Below are 19,890 nucleotides of genomic sequence, written 5' to 3'. Positions count from 1 at the left end.
GAGAAACATTTTTGTGGGGGGTTTAGTGCCCTTGTTTTGGCTGCGGCTGACAATTTTTCTTTTAGCAAAGTCATTGTCTTGTATTAGGAAATAGGCAGCTGCAAAACAATTAGAGCATTTTTCACAGTACGCCCTTTATACCTTATTCATATCCTCAAGGGGTTTATGTCTCAGGAAGAGTGTGTGTAGTTGTTATGCAGGTAAAAACAAATGGTTGAAAAACAGGAATAAGAGGAGGATGTCCAAACAGATATGTATAATTTTTGGAAGAAACCTCAGTGATAGACATCTCTAATCTGAATTTTGCAACATTTGGTGGGTAGAGATGAAGCTGGGACACGATCTAGGTTGTAAAGTCAGTAACAGCCATCCTATATCCCAGCCAGTGCCCACTAACCCTGTGTAGTATCATGCCAACCTAAAATGGTATTGCAGCAGCACTTAATTTGATAACCCCAGCTCTTAAAACAAATGTTTTCTGCAGACACTGACATAGTTTTCTGAGTTGCAAGAATGAGAGGTTTAGGGCTAAGGAATAAAGGAACTCAACAGTGAGCTGAGGTTATGTAGAATAAAATGCTGCAGAGCTGTCCGTTGGAAAGCAAGACCAGAGCCCCATCAAAACTCCCTGAATGCCACTTGCGGTAGGCCTGAACTTCTTGTTGATGGATTTACACCTGTAGCTTAAATTCGTTTTGTGAAAAAAAAACAATGTCCGTAAAACTACCAAACAGCTATGATGCTTTCAAAAACTGCAACTGAATTCTTATATACCACCTTACATTCTAACCAATTTACTTCTTCTAAAGTTGATGTATGGAGCAGCTGAGGGCACTTACTGCACATTAATTTTTATTGGTATATGTACAACTGTATGTCATAGGCTGCTCTGAAGAATGAAACCTATGTTTGTAAAGATGTGGGCAAAAGCTTTATAGAAACCTTTCCACAAATAGTAATTTGCATTTCAAAATCAATGTGTTTCAACAATTGCTTGTACCTTTTCCAGAACTACTTCTTCCAAAAGCAAAAGTAACTTCAATTCACATTTATGAAGGTCAATAGAAGGAAAATTCAAACTTCCATGCATGAGAATTTGTAGAAAGTGAACTTGGATTTCACAGGAGTGACTATTTTCCCTCAAAATTCTTTACAATAAAAATAATATTCATTCTGCCAAATAACAGAATTGATACTGTGTGATCAATTGCAGCTCACCAATATAGCTCAAGGAACAGTGATCAATAATTGCAGTGAACTCTTTTTAGGTTCAAAAACCCAAATACATTAAGTAGATATGGATTAATATATTTGCCTAGGTGGAGACAGTAGCCAAAGGAGGTAGCTGCTTCAAGCAATTCAAATAATTCAGAATAGACTTTTATTTCTTTGTTAACTAGGTTGACTGGACATATTACATCCAGACAAATAGACAGGACTGAACTGTTCATTTTGGACAACATACTGATTTCTAGCATATCTGAGAAATGCAATGGTTTAGGGTAAAATGGATCCGAAAAGTGGTTTTCGTATGAAATGAAAGAAACTTTTCTGTGTTCTTCTGAAGTATAGGAACCTAACTGGGCAAGGTGGTCCCTAAACAATCTTTTTTAATTGCAGTGAAACGGGGAGGAATTTAATGCTTTGCAGTGGGCATAGTGGCTGAGACAGAGAGAGACAGGGAGGTTTTAAATATAAAAATTAATCCTAATTGCTTGAGCAGCAGAAAGGATATTCCTAAAAGTGTAGTAGGAGTGCTTGGCAGAAAGCACAAAAGGGAAGACAACTCCAAAATTCAAGTGCTGTTTTTTGTTGCTCTAGTCTCTCACTTGAAGTAGACTACAATGAATTCGTCTAGACTGCCAGAAAGGAGAGAGCGAGTGGAAAAACTCTTCCTCAAGTGTCCATTGCAGCTGGATTATTCAGGCTGTGGAACATTTTGTGCTGAGGAGGAAGCATGGGGCAGTTCATATCTTGTTCTCCTGCCATCCATGGGCATTCTTTCCAAATTTGTACACCAGCCTTCTGTCCACTCGTTCCAAAATGCCGGTTTTATAATAGTAACTGCAGAGGGAAAAAGAAAAGAAAACAATGGAGAAAGTAGTAGTAAAAGTCACATTAGAGGAGTTCTTTACATGGGCTTCATGGCAGGAAAATAGCACATGAGTCATTGTGTTCTTTACAGTCAGAGTGCTCCTTTCTTTCCGTTAAATTGCTTTTGTGACTTTAAGAGCTTTAAACTTTCTCACGTGCCTTGCAGTATACCTTCTACTGTTTGTAAGATGGAGGAATTACAAAGAAATGTGTTCTTTGGTTAGATGTATTTTTTCCCTAAGATTACCACAGTTCAGAAGAAACCATCAGTGTTAGTGCTACAGCAAAAAGGGTCATTTTTGGGGGTCATCTAGCAAACATAGTCTAAAATTTTCAACTGAGGTGAAGTGTGATAGCTTTGTTGTCATCAGTAGAGTTACAACGCTTTACATTTAGCCCTACAATACTGTTTAGAAGCAAAGGAGGCCAGGTGCTATCTCATGACCTAGAGAAAAAAACATGACAAAAATAACCAGACACCCTGCTACACTCCCCTCCCCCCAAGTTTTAGGATAGTTATGAAAAATAGATGCTGAGGTAGAACTCAACTGAAATGAGGGGCCCTGCTGCCTGTTGACTCACCGGAGAGCTCTGCTCAATTTTTCATACGTCATTCTGTCATTTTTCTTCCTTTGACCCCACATCTTCGCCAGAGCTTCTGATTTAACAACCCGAAAAATGCCTTGTCCCCTGTCCTCCCATTCCAGGATGCCACCATTTTCTTCAGGAGAAAGGAGCAGATCTCTTACAAATTCCCACAAATGAGAATTCTGCAGATCTTGAACAGGAAGACGACAGCTATTTAGTAGATGTTTTCTTACTCATGCCAAACTACTAGGGCAGCATTCTCAGTACTGTACATTTTGTTATTGGGTTATCAGCCTCACAAATCAATTGCACTCATCTCAATTTAGCTTTCAAAATTTTAGTGCATTGCCTCTCCTTAACTGGTTTCAAATGACTTGCTCCAGAAAAAATAAATGAGGGTCATGCAAATCCCTATGATGCTAAAATCTGGTTTTTACTCCAGAACTAGCGATTTTTACTGTCTTGCAAGATTTATGTCATTCATAGCTTCTGTTCCACTGATCATCATTGACTTCAACACAGTATTTAATTTCATGTTTTAAAAGCAATTTTCAAATTCATTTAGAGTGTTTTAAGTGAAAGGTTGTAACAAACATTGGCTTTCCTGAAGATGAGGCAATAGCATGAGGAGTTACAAAGCCTATTGCCCAGTATTGCTGGACGCTATTATTTCCACTCAGTTCAAACATTTGTTTGAGCATCAGATGTGCTATAATTAATGGCACTCTACTAAAAGAAGCTGGGAGAACTGTTATATGCAGCTATTGCTTTAACTTCAGATTAGTTACTTGCTAATCAAGGTGCAGGGGGATGAATGAATGTTCAATCTAGACCCTGACAGCAAGCATTTAAAAATCATGAGTCAGACCCCCCTGCAAAGTTGCGAGAGCAACATAAGAATAATGACAATTATAAAAAAATCTAAAGTTTCTTATTTGTTTCTCTGCATTTAGAGCCTTTAGCTTATTTTTCAGCTGTGTTTTTCCAGTAACTCTGCCACTAAGATAGCTAGAAGTGCTTTAAAAAGGTAAACAGAAAAGGAAATGTGGCTTTAAGAAAAATGCCAAGTACCTCAAGTCTCATGATAGAATTGTGAGAGCTGGCAGTACTTAAAAGCCAAACCTCAGTGAAATTTTATTTGTTTGTGGTGTCATTAAAGTTTCTTTTGATAGCCACATGGAGCTGGAGAATTAGAGCAACATACCCTGCGTAATCTTAACTCCAGTTCTGAGTTTCTGATATGTACTTACTTGTTCTACCATGACTGGGACATTCTTGGCCGTTGATGCTACCTGCCCTCACGCATGCCTTATCACAGGCTGGGACTGAACTGCAGAATAACGTGAGAAGTGAAGAAGGAACTCCTGAATCTGGTGGCAACTTGGTCAAAAGGTCACCTATTCAAATGCCATGCAACATTAAGTCAAAGTGGGATTGCGAGCTACTGACTTTATCTCTTTAATAAAACTCTAGCACAAAGTTAAACCCAAGTGAATAATTAACATGCAACTGTACGTATTGCAGCACAACAAAACATGAAATTTTTTCAATGCTCTGGTCAAAATATTTGGATTCTGCAGACATGTGGAAATTGGTGCATAGTGTGCATTGATGAAATGTACCCCTCCGTGATGTGCAGCCTGAAGATTTCTTGGCTTAGTGCTGTGCAGTGTTTCTAAAACGTCAAAGCTGCCTCAGCAGTCAACATGCTTGCACAAGTGACTAACACTTCAACAACGTTTGTCTCAATACTGTAGTGGTGCAGAGAGCAATTAAAAGAGGATAATGAATGAGTGCAGCTGGAAGGATTATCAAAGCCTGCCAACAACATTCGTAAGCTATCATAGAATCATAGAATGGTTTAGATTGGAAAAGACCTTTAAAGGTCATCTAGTCCAACACCCCTGCAATGAGCAGGGACATCTTCAACTAGATCACAGAATCACAATCACAGAATCACTAAGGTTGGAAAAGACCTGTAAGATCATCAAGTCCAACCATCAACTAACACCACCATGCCCATTAAACCATGTCCCACAATGCCTCGTCCAGACGTTCCTTGAACACCTCCAGGGATGGTGACTCCACCACTTGCCTGGGTAGCTTATTCCAGTGTTTCACCACTCTCTCAGTAAAGAATTTTTTCCTAATATCCAGTCTAAACCTTCCCTGGCACAACTTAAGGCCATTTCCTCTAGTCCTGTCACTAGTCACTTGGGAGAAGAGACCAACACCCACCTCTCTGCAACCCCTTTCAGGTAGTTGTAGAGAGTGATGAGGTCTCCCCTCAGCCTCCTCTTCTCCAGACTGAACAACCCCAGCTCCCTCAGCTGCTCCTCATCAGACTTGTGCTCCAGACCCCTCACCAACTCCGTCGCCCTTCTCTGGACACGCTCCAGCACCTCAATGTCCTTCTTGGAGTGAGGGGCCCAAAACTGAACACAGCATTCGAGCCCCGTCCAACCTGACCTTGAATGTTTCCAGGGGTGGGGCATCTACCACCTCTCTGGGCAACCTGTGCCAGTGTTTCACCTCCCTAGTGGATATAAAAAATTATATCTGCTTGGCACACACCCAGTGAGAAGGGTGATCCGTGAAATCCAGCAAGAGTAATTACAAAGTGAAGACCCACAAATCCATTTCACTGGATAAATAGTAGTGGGCTAAAAATAACAAAATAGGGAACTTTTGTGAAGGTGGTCCACAGTTTTATATTCTTATATCCCATTGTGTTTATGTTTCTAAGTGCTGACCTCCAAGAGTTTATTTTGCTGCATGTGAAACCATGATAGTCACATAAAAGATGGAAAGAAGATCACTACGAACATGCAGGGCTATCTGAAGGGCTCATGCTTTCACTTATGAAGGTTTCATAGCATATTTGGAGTCTGCTGCTGGCCCAAAAGAGCATCAGCTAGAATTGGTAAGACAGTATTCTGGAATGTATTTTTTTCTGACTCCTTCTTTTCACTGGAGTCTTTCATGTCAATGAGATTGTTCAGTATTCTTTTACTGGCTGAAGGGTTTGACCAAGGGAGTATCCCACATTGCCTAAATCCTAATGGGGAACACAGGTCAAGGCAGCCAGAAGCACTAACACCCCAGAGCCGACTGAGAGTTCTTAGCTCATAGAGCTGGTTTTGGTCAGAACTAGAGTGATTGCAGAATATTCTGATTGTGCTTAGACATAGTCAGGCACCTGATATTTTCTAGCTTTACCCATTTCCCTCCTCAGCAGATAAATAGCAGGCTCTGCTGTGTTTAGGATCAACAGGATCTGTATTTCTGACTGTATGTTAGTCCAGCAGCTGTACCACCTCCTGCAAAAATCCAAAGTATTCTCATGGAAATGAAGCCGTGCTTCTGCCCTTTTGGAATCTATGCACAAAAGAGAAGCTTTGCTCTGCTCAGTGCCTGGCTTGCAGTCTCAGTGAATGTACAAAGGCTCCTGGGATCCTGCTTCCCTTCAAAATACCAGTTCAGAAATGTTGGGATCTCTGCTAATCTTCTCTGCATACTGCACCTATTTCAGGAAAAGCATTAGAGAAGAAGTACATTGCCTGGAATTCTTCATTTTTAGAAATCTCTTGAACTGCTAAATATTGTTCATCTGAATACAGAGTGTTTCCCATTGAATTGAGTTTCTTATGTGCAAACAAGTTTACTTACAGTCCTTAAGGGATGACTTTGTTTCTTCTGCATCAGTAAAAAAGGAAATGCCTAAAAGGGAGAAACATAACACAATGTTCAGTTCTTTTCTTCACAAGAATAACTTCTGAATTGAAATTTAAAGCCAAGTCCTGGCTTTTTGCATCATTGCTTGTGAATATAGCTCAGAATAGAAGTTGTGGACAATGCGGACTGTAAAACCATGACATCATTTTTCAACTTACCTACTGCTAAAATGATTTTTCCCTCCCACGACTCTGACTAAACTTTTTTTTGGGGGGGGGGGGGCGGGTCTTAACGCTTTGCATCACGTCTGTATGTCTCTGTTTACACAAGTCATGGCCTCTTTGCATTCTGTTTTTGCTGTCATCTCTATCACATTTTCTCTCCCTTTCTTTTCACTTAGATTAGTCCTTTCTCATTCAGCCCCTTGTCCCTTTAAAGCTACTCCTGCAGTCTTCCCTCCCTCCTTCCCCTAAGTAAAAATCATCTCTACTGCTGGAAGTCAGATCTCCACAGGGCTGGAACTTGTCTGCATTAGTAGGACAGTATCACCTTTGTAAAGGAGTAATTACATTCACAAGACATAAATAAATGCATTGCACATACAAATCTACATTCAAGGAACTTAATTCATGTTGTGAGTCTGGCATGCAAATATGGGAAAAGCTAGAATTAAGCCTGCTTGTGCAGCCATAGTTTAGTCCATTGCTTAAGTGTGTTGTGGCAAGGTCTTGCATTACTGGACGACATACTGCCTTTCCTCCCAGGCCTTATGCAATTCGTAAAGATGGATATGCATGATCTCTTCTATTTCATTTACTGCCAAGTGTTCAGTCTCTGCACTGGCTATAAAAAGTTGACTTTCTTAATGAGCTTTTCTTCCCAGCTCTGTATTCTTTAATTCCTTTAATAACATCCTTATCTCCCGCATTTAATAATCTCCTTCTGAACGGCCTGTCTGACATGATACACGAACACTGAGTGGAAGACAGAGATGGCTGTCAGTCCCACAGGAGAGCAGTGCCAACCTAAAACACAGGGTTGTTTTGTTCTTCTGGCAGCCTCTAGTCTTGCTCACCTCTCGCAGTCTTACCCATCCTATTGACAACAGTCTCAGTCACTGCACAACCATACTTCATTTTGATAAGGCTTATCTACGTATTTTCTTATGCACTGCCTTGTCTCCAGTCTTCCCAGTCTCTCAATGCTCCTGTTCCTTTCCGCTTCAGCCTGCCTCCCCCATGTTTGTCATGTACTCAGGTCACCCTCCGCTGCTGCCTTCTCTCTTTCTGGTCCCTGTGCCTCACCAGACACTCTCCCTGCTGGGCAGCTGAGAGGTGGGTAGGGGACCAGCGAAGGATGGCGAAGCTCTAGCACGTTGTGACCCAGGAGCTGCTCACTATCAGGATCTGCCAGCAGTGTCAGCTTCCACGGGGCCCTCCAGGACCTGCATGCCTAAGCCTTTCCTCTTTCTGCAGCAGCCCTATGGCTCCAGTTTGGTCAAATACTCCACTAAGCCAGAGAAGGCTTCAGCCATTGAGGGCTCCAAGCAGTTAAAATCCTCCTCAGTTTCTCATTGCTAGGGCATAGAGAAATGACCTTCTGAAATTCCCAGTTTAGTGGAAACTCTTTTGCTCATATCGTCACAATGGACCCTGGTAGAATTACCCTAGCTTGGTGTTCACGCTAATTAATCTTCGGGAAGTAGTGAATGTAGAGAAAGGGTATTTGCAGCAGAGATTTCACTTTTATTTCACTTAGACAAAACTCTCAATAACTTAGTTTTTGAACCTCAGTTCATTTAAGCAGTAATAAATCTTCCAAGATAAGGTTGAAAATAGTAAATTAAAATGGTTTCCATTCAAGACTATCATTAAGCCTACTACTAATGAGGTGGATTGTCAGTGCATACTGCACTGATAATAACCCCATCAAACAAAACTTCTTGCTTACTTTTTAAGAAGCAGAGCAACCTTCACTATTTCGGCTTACAGGGATGTATGTATTATGTCTTTCTATATCCAGTCAGGATGTAAACCTCCATTGGATTATGCAGGTTGACCAGTTTCAGTAAAAAGGGCAAAGAGAGAGCAGTACTGGGTCTGTTTGGAGGTATGATGGGCTCACAGAGATGAACCTGGTCTGCATGTGATTATGAAGCCCAAAGTCGCATTGAGCTTGTCTTCTGCCTGCTATGTTTCTGTATAATCCTCAATGCAGTATCTGAGGCCTCTGTATTTCGCCTTTCTTTAGTGCTCCAGGCTGTGGATCCCACATTTTCTGTTAGCATGAAATTAATACAAAAATGTAATGCTTTTTGGTTTGTGTTTGATTTCTGGTACACTAACCGTGCATCCTGATATTCTGTAAGATGAAATACAAGTATTCGCCACAAATGCCTGCAGCATCTAGGAACTCTTCCTGGGTCATGTTGCACAACTGTAAGCCATTGATATTAAAGTGGGAAAAGGAAATGCAGTTGGCATCTAGTTTGTACTGGTCACAGCAAAACTGCAACCATTCACAGACGTTGTGTTTACTCCAGTATTCTGGGAGGATGGATGTCCATAAAGAATAAGAATCTGCAACATATTTGACAAGAGAGAGGAACATTGCAATGCAAAAATCATGGTGCACTTCATTTTAATAAGCATATTTCAAGCAAAAAAAATCCCTCTTCCTTCTTCTGTTATGACTGCAGCCTTCCTTCCTTACTCCTCTAGAACACATCAAGTCCTGCCTTTTTCATTTTTCTGTCTCCTATTGTCACAGTCTTTGGTATTTCAAATATTCATATTAATTGTGTGAGATATTTCAAGAGAAAGTGCTTACTTGTGGGAAAAAAAAAAGAAAATGCACCTCTTAAAATGGCAATTCAAAAAAATTAAAAAAGGTCAGAGTACAGAATTTGTGAGAACTTAGCACTCTGGGATAAAAAGGAGTGATGCATTCCTAGACTAAATTAACTTTGGGTCTTAGATGAGAAAGCACTCTCATTCAAGGACATCTAGCTACAATCTGTGGCAGATGGGTAAATACCATTAATTTATTATTATTTTTCTTATAATTCCAGCAAGTTCTTTCACTACTTTCATTGAAAAGAATGTTGTTAATTGTGACTCAAACACTTTTTCTCTCAAAAGACAGGCTCCTATTATTGAAGCTGATTGGGCTTATATTGATGGGCACACTCTTTAAAAAGCTCTACTTTTTCTTTCTGTGATCTCGACTGCTACATGCATGCAGAAGTCTAGTCTTGCAGTCGTCTTCTGTTGGATGTCTGTGCATATGCACATATTTGTCGGTGATTGGAAGAATTATAGGCAATGGCAAGAATATGTCCTTTCTGTATCCATTCAGATAACACTTAGGAAAAACAGAATTCAAGTCTGCATCTTGGAATCATTATTTACATTCATTACTCATTTGCTTCTATTATTTTAAATTTTTCAAAGATGACTAGTAATGTCTCTCAGGTGAGATTCTGACTCAGTTACAGGAATCCCAGCCTTAAGAGATTATTGCTTTAGGAACCTTAAGGATTCTAAATTGATTTTTAATATATTATCTGTAATATTTATTATATAACTGGAGTGGCGCAGTTGCAGAACAGTAAATATCAATAGAAAGGCAATCAAACATGTGAATGAGAGTAGTGTAAAGAAATCAGAAAAGGCTTAGTTTATTTTTACATCTCACAGCAGCTTATATATTTCACAGTTTCTTAGTCCAGTCATCCCTTATTTATTACTTCTTTTTCAAATGAATCCTGAACATTTGATTTTAGGCATTGCTTATATGAAATTGTAATTCAAAATAGTTTGTGATAGCACTGCAAGCCAAGTGAATTGTATCTGTCATTTGTCTAGACAGCCAGTTCAGAGTGCAAAATGATGCAAATAGGCTGGATGAGTTTCCATAGTAAAATTAATTTAAAGGGTTCGAAATTGTGACAGAATAACTGAAATATGGATCTTGCATCCTACGTGGCTTCTGGAAAGTAATTAATACTTCTAATTATAAGTCCTAAAAGTTTACAGAGAAATTTGTGGTTGCTTTCATGAATCATTCCCATGCTATAAATATCTTCATATGTATGCACATACAGAATTAATGTAAAACTGAATGCTGTGTTTTAAACCCTGAGATGCTACTGTGAATCCTAGCAAAGCCAAGAGGTGGGCGCAGAAACTCTGGGTCTGACTTTTGGGACCCATACCTTGGGGATATTTGAATCTCAGATTTTATTCAGCTCCTTATTTAAAAGGAAAATCAGATCAGCCTGACGGTGGATCGGCTTTACGAACCCTGGAGACTGCATGCTCCTGGCTATGTCAGAATCTGAAGGCTTCCTTGGGGGAGAATAGGAGTGCTGGGATCACCAGGCTCACAAGGCTTCTGCCAGGAAAACAAAAAAAGCTTTAAAATTAGACTTGAGCTCTGCAGGAATCCCAACTTCAGAGGCTCAAGAAAAGCAGAAGATTGAATTCATCCCTTTCTGGACCAGGCATACTTTTTTTTTTTAATCCTCTGCCAACAGCCTCCAGCCCCCCTTAGGAAAACTGGAAGGAACATCACCACATCCTCAGCCAGCCAGATTTGGGTGGGGAGGCAGAGGGGCGTTTCACGGGCCGCTCTGTGAGCTGCTGCAGCAAGCCAGCCCAGACCCTTTCACTGTCTCTTTGTGCACTATGCAGCCAAGTGACAAGGTCACAGCTTTGTTTTTCTGGCTACAGGAGCGCTGGATTGCTCATTTTTTTCTATCTTAAGGAAACATGAAAGAAAAGCAGAACTATTTATTCTGCCATTCCATGGGTACAGTGAATAACCTCAAAATATTTTGGCCATTAGTCTTGAAACTTTGACTTGATTGTCGATAAATACCAGCTTCGCTGGCAATATTTTTATTGCCATATAAATGGCACAGTATGTTTCTTTCATGGAACAGCGCTCATCTGGTCTACTTTCCTTGTTTGCTTTGGCTTTGGAAAGGCTGAGGGGGTTTTTTGTTGGGTTTTTTTTTTTTTTAATATTCCAGGGCCCCCTGAAACGCTGTTGTATATGATGAGCATTTAAAAGGCGCTGACACTAAGACGTCACCTTTGCATGTGCTCTCTTATCAGAGTTAAGCATTCAGGGAGCTTTCCCCTCTTCTAAATGATGGACATGACCAAGGTATTATACGACTGTGGAAGAAAAGATAGGCCAAAGGCCAAGGCTCTACGAGAGATTTTCAGGTTTTCTTTTAGAGAAAAAGAAAGAAAGGGGCAGGTAGAATTTCATTCCACCATACAAAAACATAAGGGCAAAGCTGGGCAGTAAGATAAGGTGTGGGCAGGTAGATCCCCCAGTGGCAGGAACATGCCAGAACTGTCCCTAAAATGACAGCTCAAGGGCAGGGGACAGGATACCTGGCAGGATGACGGTGGGCAGCTGAGGGTAGAGAAGAAAGCACTGAATTCAGACCTTGCCCTTTCCACCATTTTAAGGTGCTTTCCACTGCCCATTTGGCTGCATTGACTATCTTCTTGTACTTCTCCTTGAGCCTGAGTGTTTAAACCCTTTTGTGCTGGGCAGTGTCCAGCCTCAAGGAATGGCTTTTGTTGACATAATCTTCCCAGAGTGCATAGGTTGTTTCAGTCAATAGATTTGATTTATGTCCCCTGGCTAAGGTGACACTGCTGAAATGAGTCTCCTGCCTTGTGGGGGATGTGGTTTTATCAGTATCACAGAATCACGGAATCACTAAGGTTGGAAAAGACCTGTAAGATCATCGAGTCCAACCATCAACCCAACACCACCATGCCCACTAAACCATGTCCTGCAGTGCCACGTCCACACATTCCTTGAACCCCTCCAGTGATGGTGACTCCACCACCTCCCTGGGCAGCTTATTCCAGTGTTTCACCACTCTCTCAGTAAAGAAATTTTTTCCTAATATCCAGCCTGAACCTCCCCTGGAGCAACTCGAGGCCATTTCCTCTTGTCCTGAGTGACAAGCGAAGCTGTGGAAGGCAGTCAGTCTCAAGTACGTTCAGGAACGCAGGCCAAATAAAAGACAGCTGTCCAGATCTTCCTGGGATGCCCTGATTTCTGCATAGCATATGCAGGCAAGCTAATGTAGTACCTGTGCCTACAACAGGGGGAAATACTGCTATCAGCCATAACAAAACTGGATGGTCTGTTTATATGTAGCCCAGTTTTAATATAGGGCAGGCAGATCATTCCTATATAATTCATCCCACCTTTTTGTCAGTAGAAAAAGATATATTTCATTTAAGGATAATGTTTTAATTTTTGGAGCTAGAATTTCTGTGTTTTTTCTGTATTATTTTCCCTTTTTTACCCACTGCTGGAAAACAAAGAGAAGAAATTAAAAGGACACAATATTTTTAGTGTCACAGATTTTAACTTCCTCCATTTTGTATTAAAAAAAACCAAACAAGATGTCCCCCAAGTAGAAATCCTGATATATTCTGATTGCCAGAAAACTAGAACATTAAAATGACCAATGTGGGAACCCTAAAGGCAAACTAACCCTATAGTTCTTCTCATGGGAACATGGGGATGGCTGCACTGTCCCAGACTAAAGTCCCTCTAAGCCAGGGTCCTGCCTCTGGTCGGGTTTGCTGGAACAATTTTACATTTTTGGTGAAAATGGTGTAGAAACTTACTTTGGGCTCATACATAAACAAACTAGTCCTCTTTCTAGCACAGGAGCTGAACCCAATGACAGCCTGTAAATCACTGGTCTTCAGCTGTTTCTTTCTAAGCAGTCTTGCCATCCCTTTTTCATCTGTTTAGCCTTGAGCTTATACTTTGTTTTTAGCAAGTAGGTTTCCAAAAGACGTGGGGATCACAATCCTTAAGCCTATTGCTGTCACCAGAAGAAAGTGTAGGTTGAATGTTATTATGCTGACCTACATTCTCCTCTGCCTTCAGAGCAAAGTACTACTTTTCTGTTCAAGGGCTGCTTGTGCGATGCTGGTGGCACTGCAGTCGTGGTTTTATTTGTGTGTGCTAGACATGTTAAATGTACTCCTTGGCTGCTGTGGAAGAAATGATAAGGGAACTCACAGGTTGGTTTAAATTTGATTCAGGAGAGCAATTGTTGTAACCATGAAGGACTCCTGGAAATCCTAGAAGCATCAAAAATTGAGCAATAGAAAACCTGTGGAGGAAGAAACATAGCTCCTACCCTGGTCAGAAAAGGCTAATTATGTCCTCAGCTCAGCTTTGCTGAACAAGAGGCAGTCTGACCTGATTGTTGCACAAAGCTCTGCGTCTTAAGAGCTGAGGGAGCTTTGCACTTAGCTGCAAGCGGAGTTCAGTTTAACAGAATTGCTGGGGTATAGATGCTGCACCACTGTTCACCTGGATGAATTCAGAGCTGCGCAGCTGTAGAGTCATGGAGCTTATTCTGTTAACAAGTAACAGACTGCAGTAAAGCTAGAAATTGTCAAAATGTCTCACATGGGCTTCTTTACCTTTGGCAAATGCTGATCTGCCAATACCAGAAGTTCCCTTGCGATTATTTCAATATCAGTGTTGTGGGTTTTGTGTTTGGGTTTTTTTTTTGTTTAAAAAAGTGGAAGAAGATTGACTAACAGGCAACTTGATAATAAAAATCAAGGCAAAAGAAGAATTATTCTGACTGATCCAAAATTAACTTTAAATTGAATTACACCAGATATTTAAAAATGCATGTTTAAATTTTAAAACAGAATACTTTCTGTGATTTCTGTAATTTCAAATGAAATTTAGAATTGTGTTCTAAGTTGGAATGAAAACTAATATTAAAACACTATATTTAAAAATAAAAATTCAGTTCCTGCAGGGCTTTAAATACAGCCCTTTAGTTGAAGCAAGAAGATTTATTGTCTACCTTGTATGTCAAACTTAGCAATATAGAAACAAAACACTATGTCCTAAGCAGTCGTGGATTAGCACTATCAGAAGCCAAGTGGAAAATTCTGTTCTTTATTACTTAAACTGTGCCTTGGCAGGAAAGGTCTTTTCCATAAGACCAGCAGTGTTCTCACATAAAAGGACAAAAAATACCTTGGGAAGAGAAAAATGTTGCATAAAACCATAATTTTTTCCCAGTTCTCACCAAAAGTTTGGCTCAGTAACATGAGTGGCTTGTGCTACCTTTCTTTTCAGAGCCTTTTGAATGATTCAGCCTGAGTGCAGAGAAGAGTATCAGGTCTGTTTAGGAATTTAAACCAACTGTTTAGAAGGCAGAAGAGTTCTAACAAGTAACACTTACTTAAGCTTCTGAACAGGGACCTGGCCTAACACCAGGACACTTGGAATGAATTCCTTCAAACAAATTTGGGATACCCACATGAGATGCAGGGTCTGATAAAGAGTAGGGTTTCCACATGCACAGTTAGAGGATTGCATGCTTAACGTTGGCAAATTCAGCAGTGGGGAATTCTTGCATTATTAAGGATGCATTTCTAGTTCTCTGGTGGCTTTCAGAATCCTAGTTTTTGCCAGTTTAGTGTGTAATCTGTCACTGATATTCATTACAAAGTTGCAGGAGGAGGATTTACAAGTGAGGAACTGTAAATCTCCCAAATTAAATTACTCTTCCATTATATAGCTGAAGTTCTGTATTGTGGTAATGCTTTCAGTGACAAATGCAGATGGGGGTAAACAAAAGGAGTCAAGAATCTGAGGCCATAGTTGTCCTGCCCCCTTAATGAACCATGCTGTTCTTTGGAAGCTCCTGCCTGCGTTAGGTTTATCAGCTTTTCAAATGAGGGGAAAGCATCAGTTCAACACAACGCATAACAGAACTAAAGCCGCTACTTGATACTACTCTTCCTGTGCACCTTTCTCTTGCACGGCTGGTGACATGCTTGAAAAGGTCAGTAAGACTAGAAAATAGAATGCATCTAATAGAAGGCTCAGCAGTAGGTTCAGAATCCATAGCCTGTTTGTTGCATGATTAGTCTTGAATGACTTAAATTCAAATCACCCTTGTGATTTTGACATTGTACTTTTTTTTCTATTGGAGTCTACGTACATACCTCTCTGATGATCACAGGTGGTATAGTCATCTTCGGTTGTCCCAAATAACTCTGTCCAAGACATCAGGGGATCACAAACCATTGTGTTTGACAGAAACGTGCTCTGAGTTACTGACTCCAGCATCACCTTATGATATTAATACATTAGTTGAAGATGAAAAGATAATATTAAGGACTGAAGTTATAAGGCTACAGGCATTATTCCCTTGCTGTGTATGTATAGACCTATGAGGTACCATTGCCCACCACCACCTAAACTTCAGCTGAAGCTAATGATGATCTTCTGAAAAACTGCAGTGAAGGAAGGAACTCAGAAATTCAGGAACAATGCAGCTGATGAATATACCATAGGTAGATTTACAGTAAAAATGATTGTAATGACACATTCCTAAGAAGCTGATAATGCAATATATAGAAATAAAAATAAGAGTGAGGAATAAACCATGAAATAGTTAGAAACATGTAGATGAGATTAACATTATGGTTTAATGCAATCATTGGCAAATTTTGAGCAAGTCCGCATACAAACATAGGAGAAAACATCATTTTGGCCATAAAGATACTCACTTTGTCCGTAAGACACTGCCACAGATGTCAGCCAGTCCAGAGTATGACGAGATTAATAAAGTCTGAGAAAAAAATGTGTTTTCAAAGGAGATTAGAAACTGAGACTTTATACAGGAAACTGGTTGTACACTTCAGGGAAGAAGGCTCTTGCACCAAAAGTGAGATGACTGACAAATAAAGTAGTTGAGAACTGGTGATATTTCAGTGAAAGAAATGAGTGGCTGAGGAAAAAATGATCTATGATATGAACTGAAGTATATACAGAAGAAGAGTATTTTTTGCCCATCCCTTTCTCTTATACATGTATCACATATGTACACACGCATGGATTTCTCTGTTCTTTGTGACTAAGACTCACAATGCCCGAGACCCTACACCTCCCAGATGAAATTTAGCAGAAATCCTGATGGTTTAGGAGACTTGAAGAAAGAATTAAGTGGAATTTAAACCCACAGTTCTTTACGTTCTAGTTCACATCTGCTTTCCTGTTTGGGAGAGACTGGAAACGTTCCTTTGACTAACCGCTATGAATACATAAATGGACCTGATTGTGGCTCTTGCCTTTCAGACTTCACACAAAACTGCTCAAGCCAGTTTTGGCTCTTTTCTTCAGACTTAAGCTGCTTCTGCCTTTGATAACTAATTCCAGCTTGGGTAATTTCTAGCAGAAAGACACCTGAGATGCTTAGCAGGGTAATATGATCTTGAAGATCAATGCATAGTCTAAAATTATTATAAAGTAAAAAATTTTCCAAATAGTTGCATATACTGAGGAAATGTGAAGGATTCAGCAGTTTTCATGGACAGATTGCAGAATTGAAAGAAAACTCCGACCTTAGTCTAAATAAAGCAATCATGAAATATGGAACATGGAAACATTTGGGAGGGTCCTGAAATCCTTTGATATACTCGAATTCATATATAGGGCCAGGTAATATTTCAAGAACATCACATTTCCACCTAATCATACTATTACAAATGGAACATATGAGAATATAAACTATCAATCATTTTAGTCAATATAGTCAAAAAGTCTATGCTCTATGCATTTCTCCCGAAGGATTTCATCTAGAATACCTCATACATGTATATCTGTGTAATTGTGCTTTTGGATGAACATCATATATTCAGTGAGCAATATAGAATTTATACAAAGTGATCCATATGAACCTACCAGATCCTGTCTCAGGTATAAGAGGATTACCAGAATCTGTTTGTGATGGTCCTAATATGATTTTTTTATTCCTCTGAGTGGCCCACACAGAGAAAGGTACCCAATGTCATAACTATTTACAATTTAGAAAGTCAAAACAGTGGCATTTTTAGCACTTCCAAGTTGCTGCAGAATGTCATCCAAAGCTATGTAAGTACAAAATACTTATTTAATTGTTTTCTGCAGTTGCTTTAAAGCTTAATTCCAATACTTTGATGAGATGATGCCCGCTTACTATGTACAGAATTCTGAAGTTCACAGGGCCAGGTAGAAAGAGGTTAACCATTCTTTACTACAATGCAAATGTATTGACCCAAGTATCTCTGAAAAACAACAAATTAGAGACTTACTCATGATTACCATTTATGCAAAAGAAAATAATTGTTTACCACAAAGGAAAAACAATTTTGGCCCTCTTGAAATCAATGGGAATTCTTTCCACAGAAGAATTTCACCGCTCATTAATCACCAAAGGGTGGCAGAACAGAGACATGCAGAAGAGCTGGAGAGAAAGTCACAGAAGAAGACGGAGAATTACGAGTCGCTGACAACCCACTTCCATAATGACAGGACATTGCCAGACATGTACCTATATATCTGTGCAGTAGATGATCCCATTTAGCACCTCTGAAAAAGGCGGAGACCTCCAGGACCGCCAGGACCTTCCCAACCATACTCTCTGCAGTCAGCATACTCCTGTTCCTGTAACAGTCATCCCCCCAGAGCAATGAGCAGCCCACTGTGAGTACACCCCCGTACCAACTCACTGGGCAGAAATCAGCTGCTGAAAGCTAATTGCCATTTTGGAGAAAACAGAATATCTGCACAGATCATTGGAGAGACATGTTTTAAGAACGACAGCAAAGATAACCTGTTCATGGTATCTCCCCCACTCTCTATACCTGACTCCCCGTATGTAAGATTTCACACAGATAAACGTCTGGAATGAAATCCCAGTCCTACTCAAGACAGAGAGAATTTTCCCATCAAATTCGTTAAGGACAGAATTTCACAGTTTATTTCTACTGGCTGTCAGCAGAAAATAATTTCTCTCTGACAGTTTCACAAGTTTAAGAGTTACTTCTTACTAGAAATCCGAATGAAAAAAGGTGAGAGGAAGGTGAGTTCACGTTCAGTACAAAAAAATTCTCTGTTGACTTTTTTTAGGCTTGTGCTTTTAGTGAAAAAAAAATCATTCGGAAATATTCACGGCTTAGGTAAAATACTATGTTACCTTGCAAGATTATAATCCTTCCTCCCTTGGGTTAAGATTTAGCTAGAAAAGTAACAAGTTATTAGTATGCGCATCATTGCTAGCCGAATGGTAACGACAAATTAGTATATTCAGTGCCTCGCTTGTGAATTTTGATGATGATTTTTTGAACGTGGAAAGTAGATTTGCTCAAGGTGAAATGATACCTGGGCAGATGGATGAACTGTTACAAGCCAAGACAGGCGTGAAATAAAGCCAAAGCCATTGGATTTGGAAAAATTCAGAGCTAGGCACATGCTTGATTTTGCAGTTTATTGTGAGGAAGACTTATTTCTCCAAGCTGGGAAACTCATTTTGTGAAGTGGGATGGCAGCCTCAGCCCCTGCCAAGGACTACACCAGGACTTGCAGGTGTGGAGCAAAGCTGCCAGCTTCAAATCCTACTAACAGGCTTGACCGCATGCTGTGACAGGCAACAAAAGCCATTTGGGAAGGAAAAAATCCTGGTTTACCCATATGCAGTTTATACTGCTGCTATCATATAGAGCTATGGATGTTCCAGAAAATAATGTTAATTATTAATATCGTTAGCAAAAATAATCTCTTTTCAAATATTTTATGCAAACAAGATCTTGGTTTGGGTCACATCAAATAGTATTTCACTATTAGCTGGTGCTGCTTATGTACACACAGATACATATCTGCTTAAATACACTTGGGGAGATAAAGGGGAAGAGGCAGGCAGTCTTTATAAACAACGGGAGAGCTTTACATCTCTCGGTTTTACTCCAGCTGGTGCTGGGTTCGAAGAAGCTGTTAATTAGCTGTCACATTACAAACAATCGCTTATGATTTAGTGAGACAGGCTTAGATTGTTAATTTATTAAAAAGTATTTGTTCAGGCTCATACTTGTCTTTTGTCAATTTTTTGTCAATTGTTTATCATTGAGAAAACTGGGGATGCACAAATGAGAATGGCAGGCAGCACATCAGTTGGATGCCTGATAAAATCATCACAGCAAAACCACTTTGACAGCCTACAGCTCTTTTAAAACACAATGACTTCAATAAAGAAATGGAGCTTACTTGTAGGTAGGTGATTACTCCTGATGCAGCAGTTAAGTCCAGAAGTAGGTCTTGGGAGCAAGCGGCAGCAGGAGGCTCTAAGAGCAGCACAGCCCGGCACTTTGGAAATAAAGCCACCTGCAAGACTGTGATATACGGAACACCTTACAGACAGGTTTGTTTGGTTTTTCAAGTTCTTATACACACCCCTTTTGATGACAGTGATAATATATAGTATAACATAGCCCAGGGATTGGGGAAGAAACATTCTCAAGTGTGGAAAGTTTACCTTTATCCTTTATTGTTTTTTGCTCTTTCTCTAAAAAGTGTTGATTTAGGTAAGTGTGACTCTTGGACCACCTTAAGGAAAGCTGGTATGTTTAAGCACTGGATTAAGGAGACTCTCACTCTCTCTTTCATGACCTTAGCATGTAAGAAGGT

General features: G+C 40.0%; 1 protein-coding gene across 1 annotated transcript; it reads right to left on the bottom strand.

Annotated features, from left to right (window-relative positions):
• Positions 1-1,967: 1,967 nt before the first annotated feature.
• Positions 1,968-15,519, bottom strand: ELF5 (E74 like ETS transcription factor 5). The gene is made up of 7 exons (XM_059819811.1): positions 15,393-15,519; positions 10,933-10,938; positions 8,703-8,936; positions 6,352-6,402; positions 3,933-4,001; positions 2,677-2,872; positions 1,968-2,064 (listed from the first exon to the last, which is right to left on the bottom strand). The coding sequence occupies exons 1-7, from the start codon at positions 15,514-15,516 to the stop codon at positions 1,968-1,970; spliced, it is 777 nt and encodes a 258-aa protein (XP_059675794.1). The 5' UTR covers positions 15,517-15,519.
• Between the last annotated feature and the right edge of the window lie 4,371 nt (positions 15,520-19,890).

This window comes from Gavia stellata, chromosome 7, assembly GCF_030936135.1.
Source record: "Gavia stellata isolate bGavSte3 chromosome 7, bGavSte3.hap2, whole genome shotgun sequence".
Lineage (NCBI taxonomy): Eukaryota > Metazoa > Chordata > Aves > Gaviiformes > Gaviidae > Gavia > Gavia stellata.
Note: the sequence above shows the minus strand (reverse complement) of the source record. Positions and strands in the feature narration are given on the sequence as shown.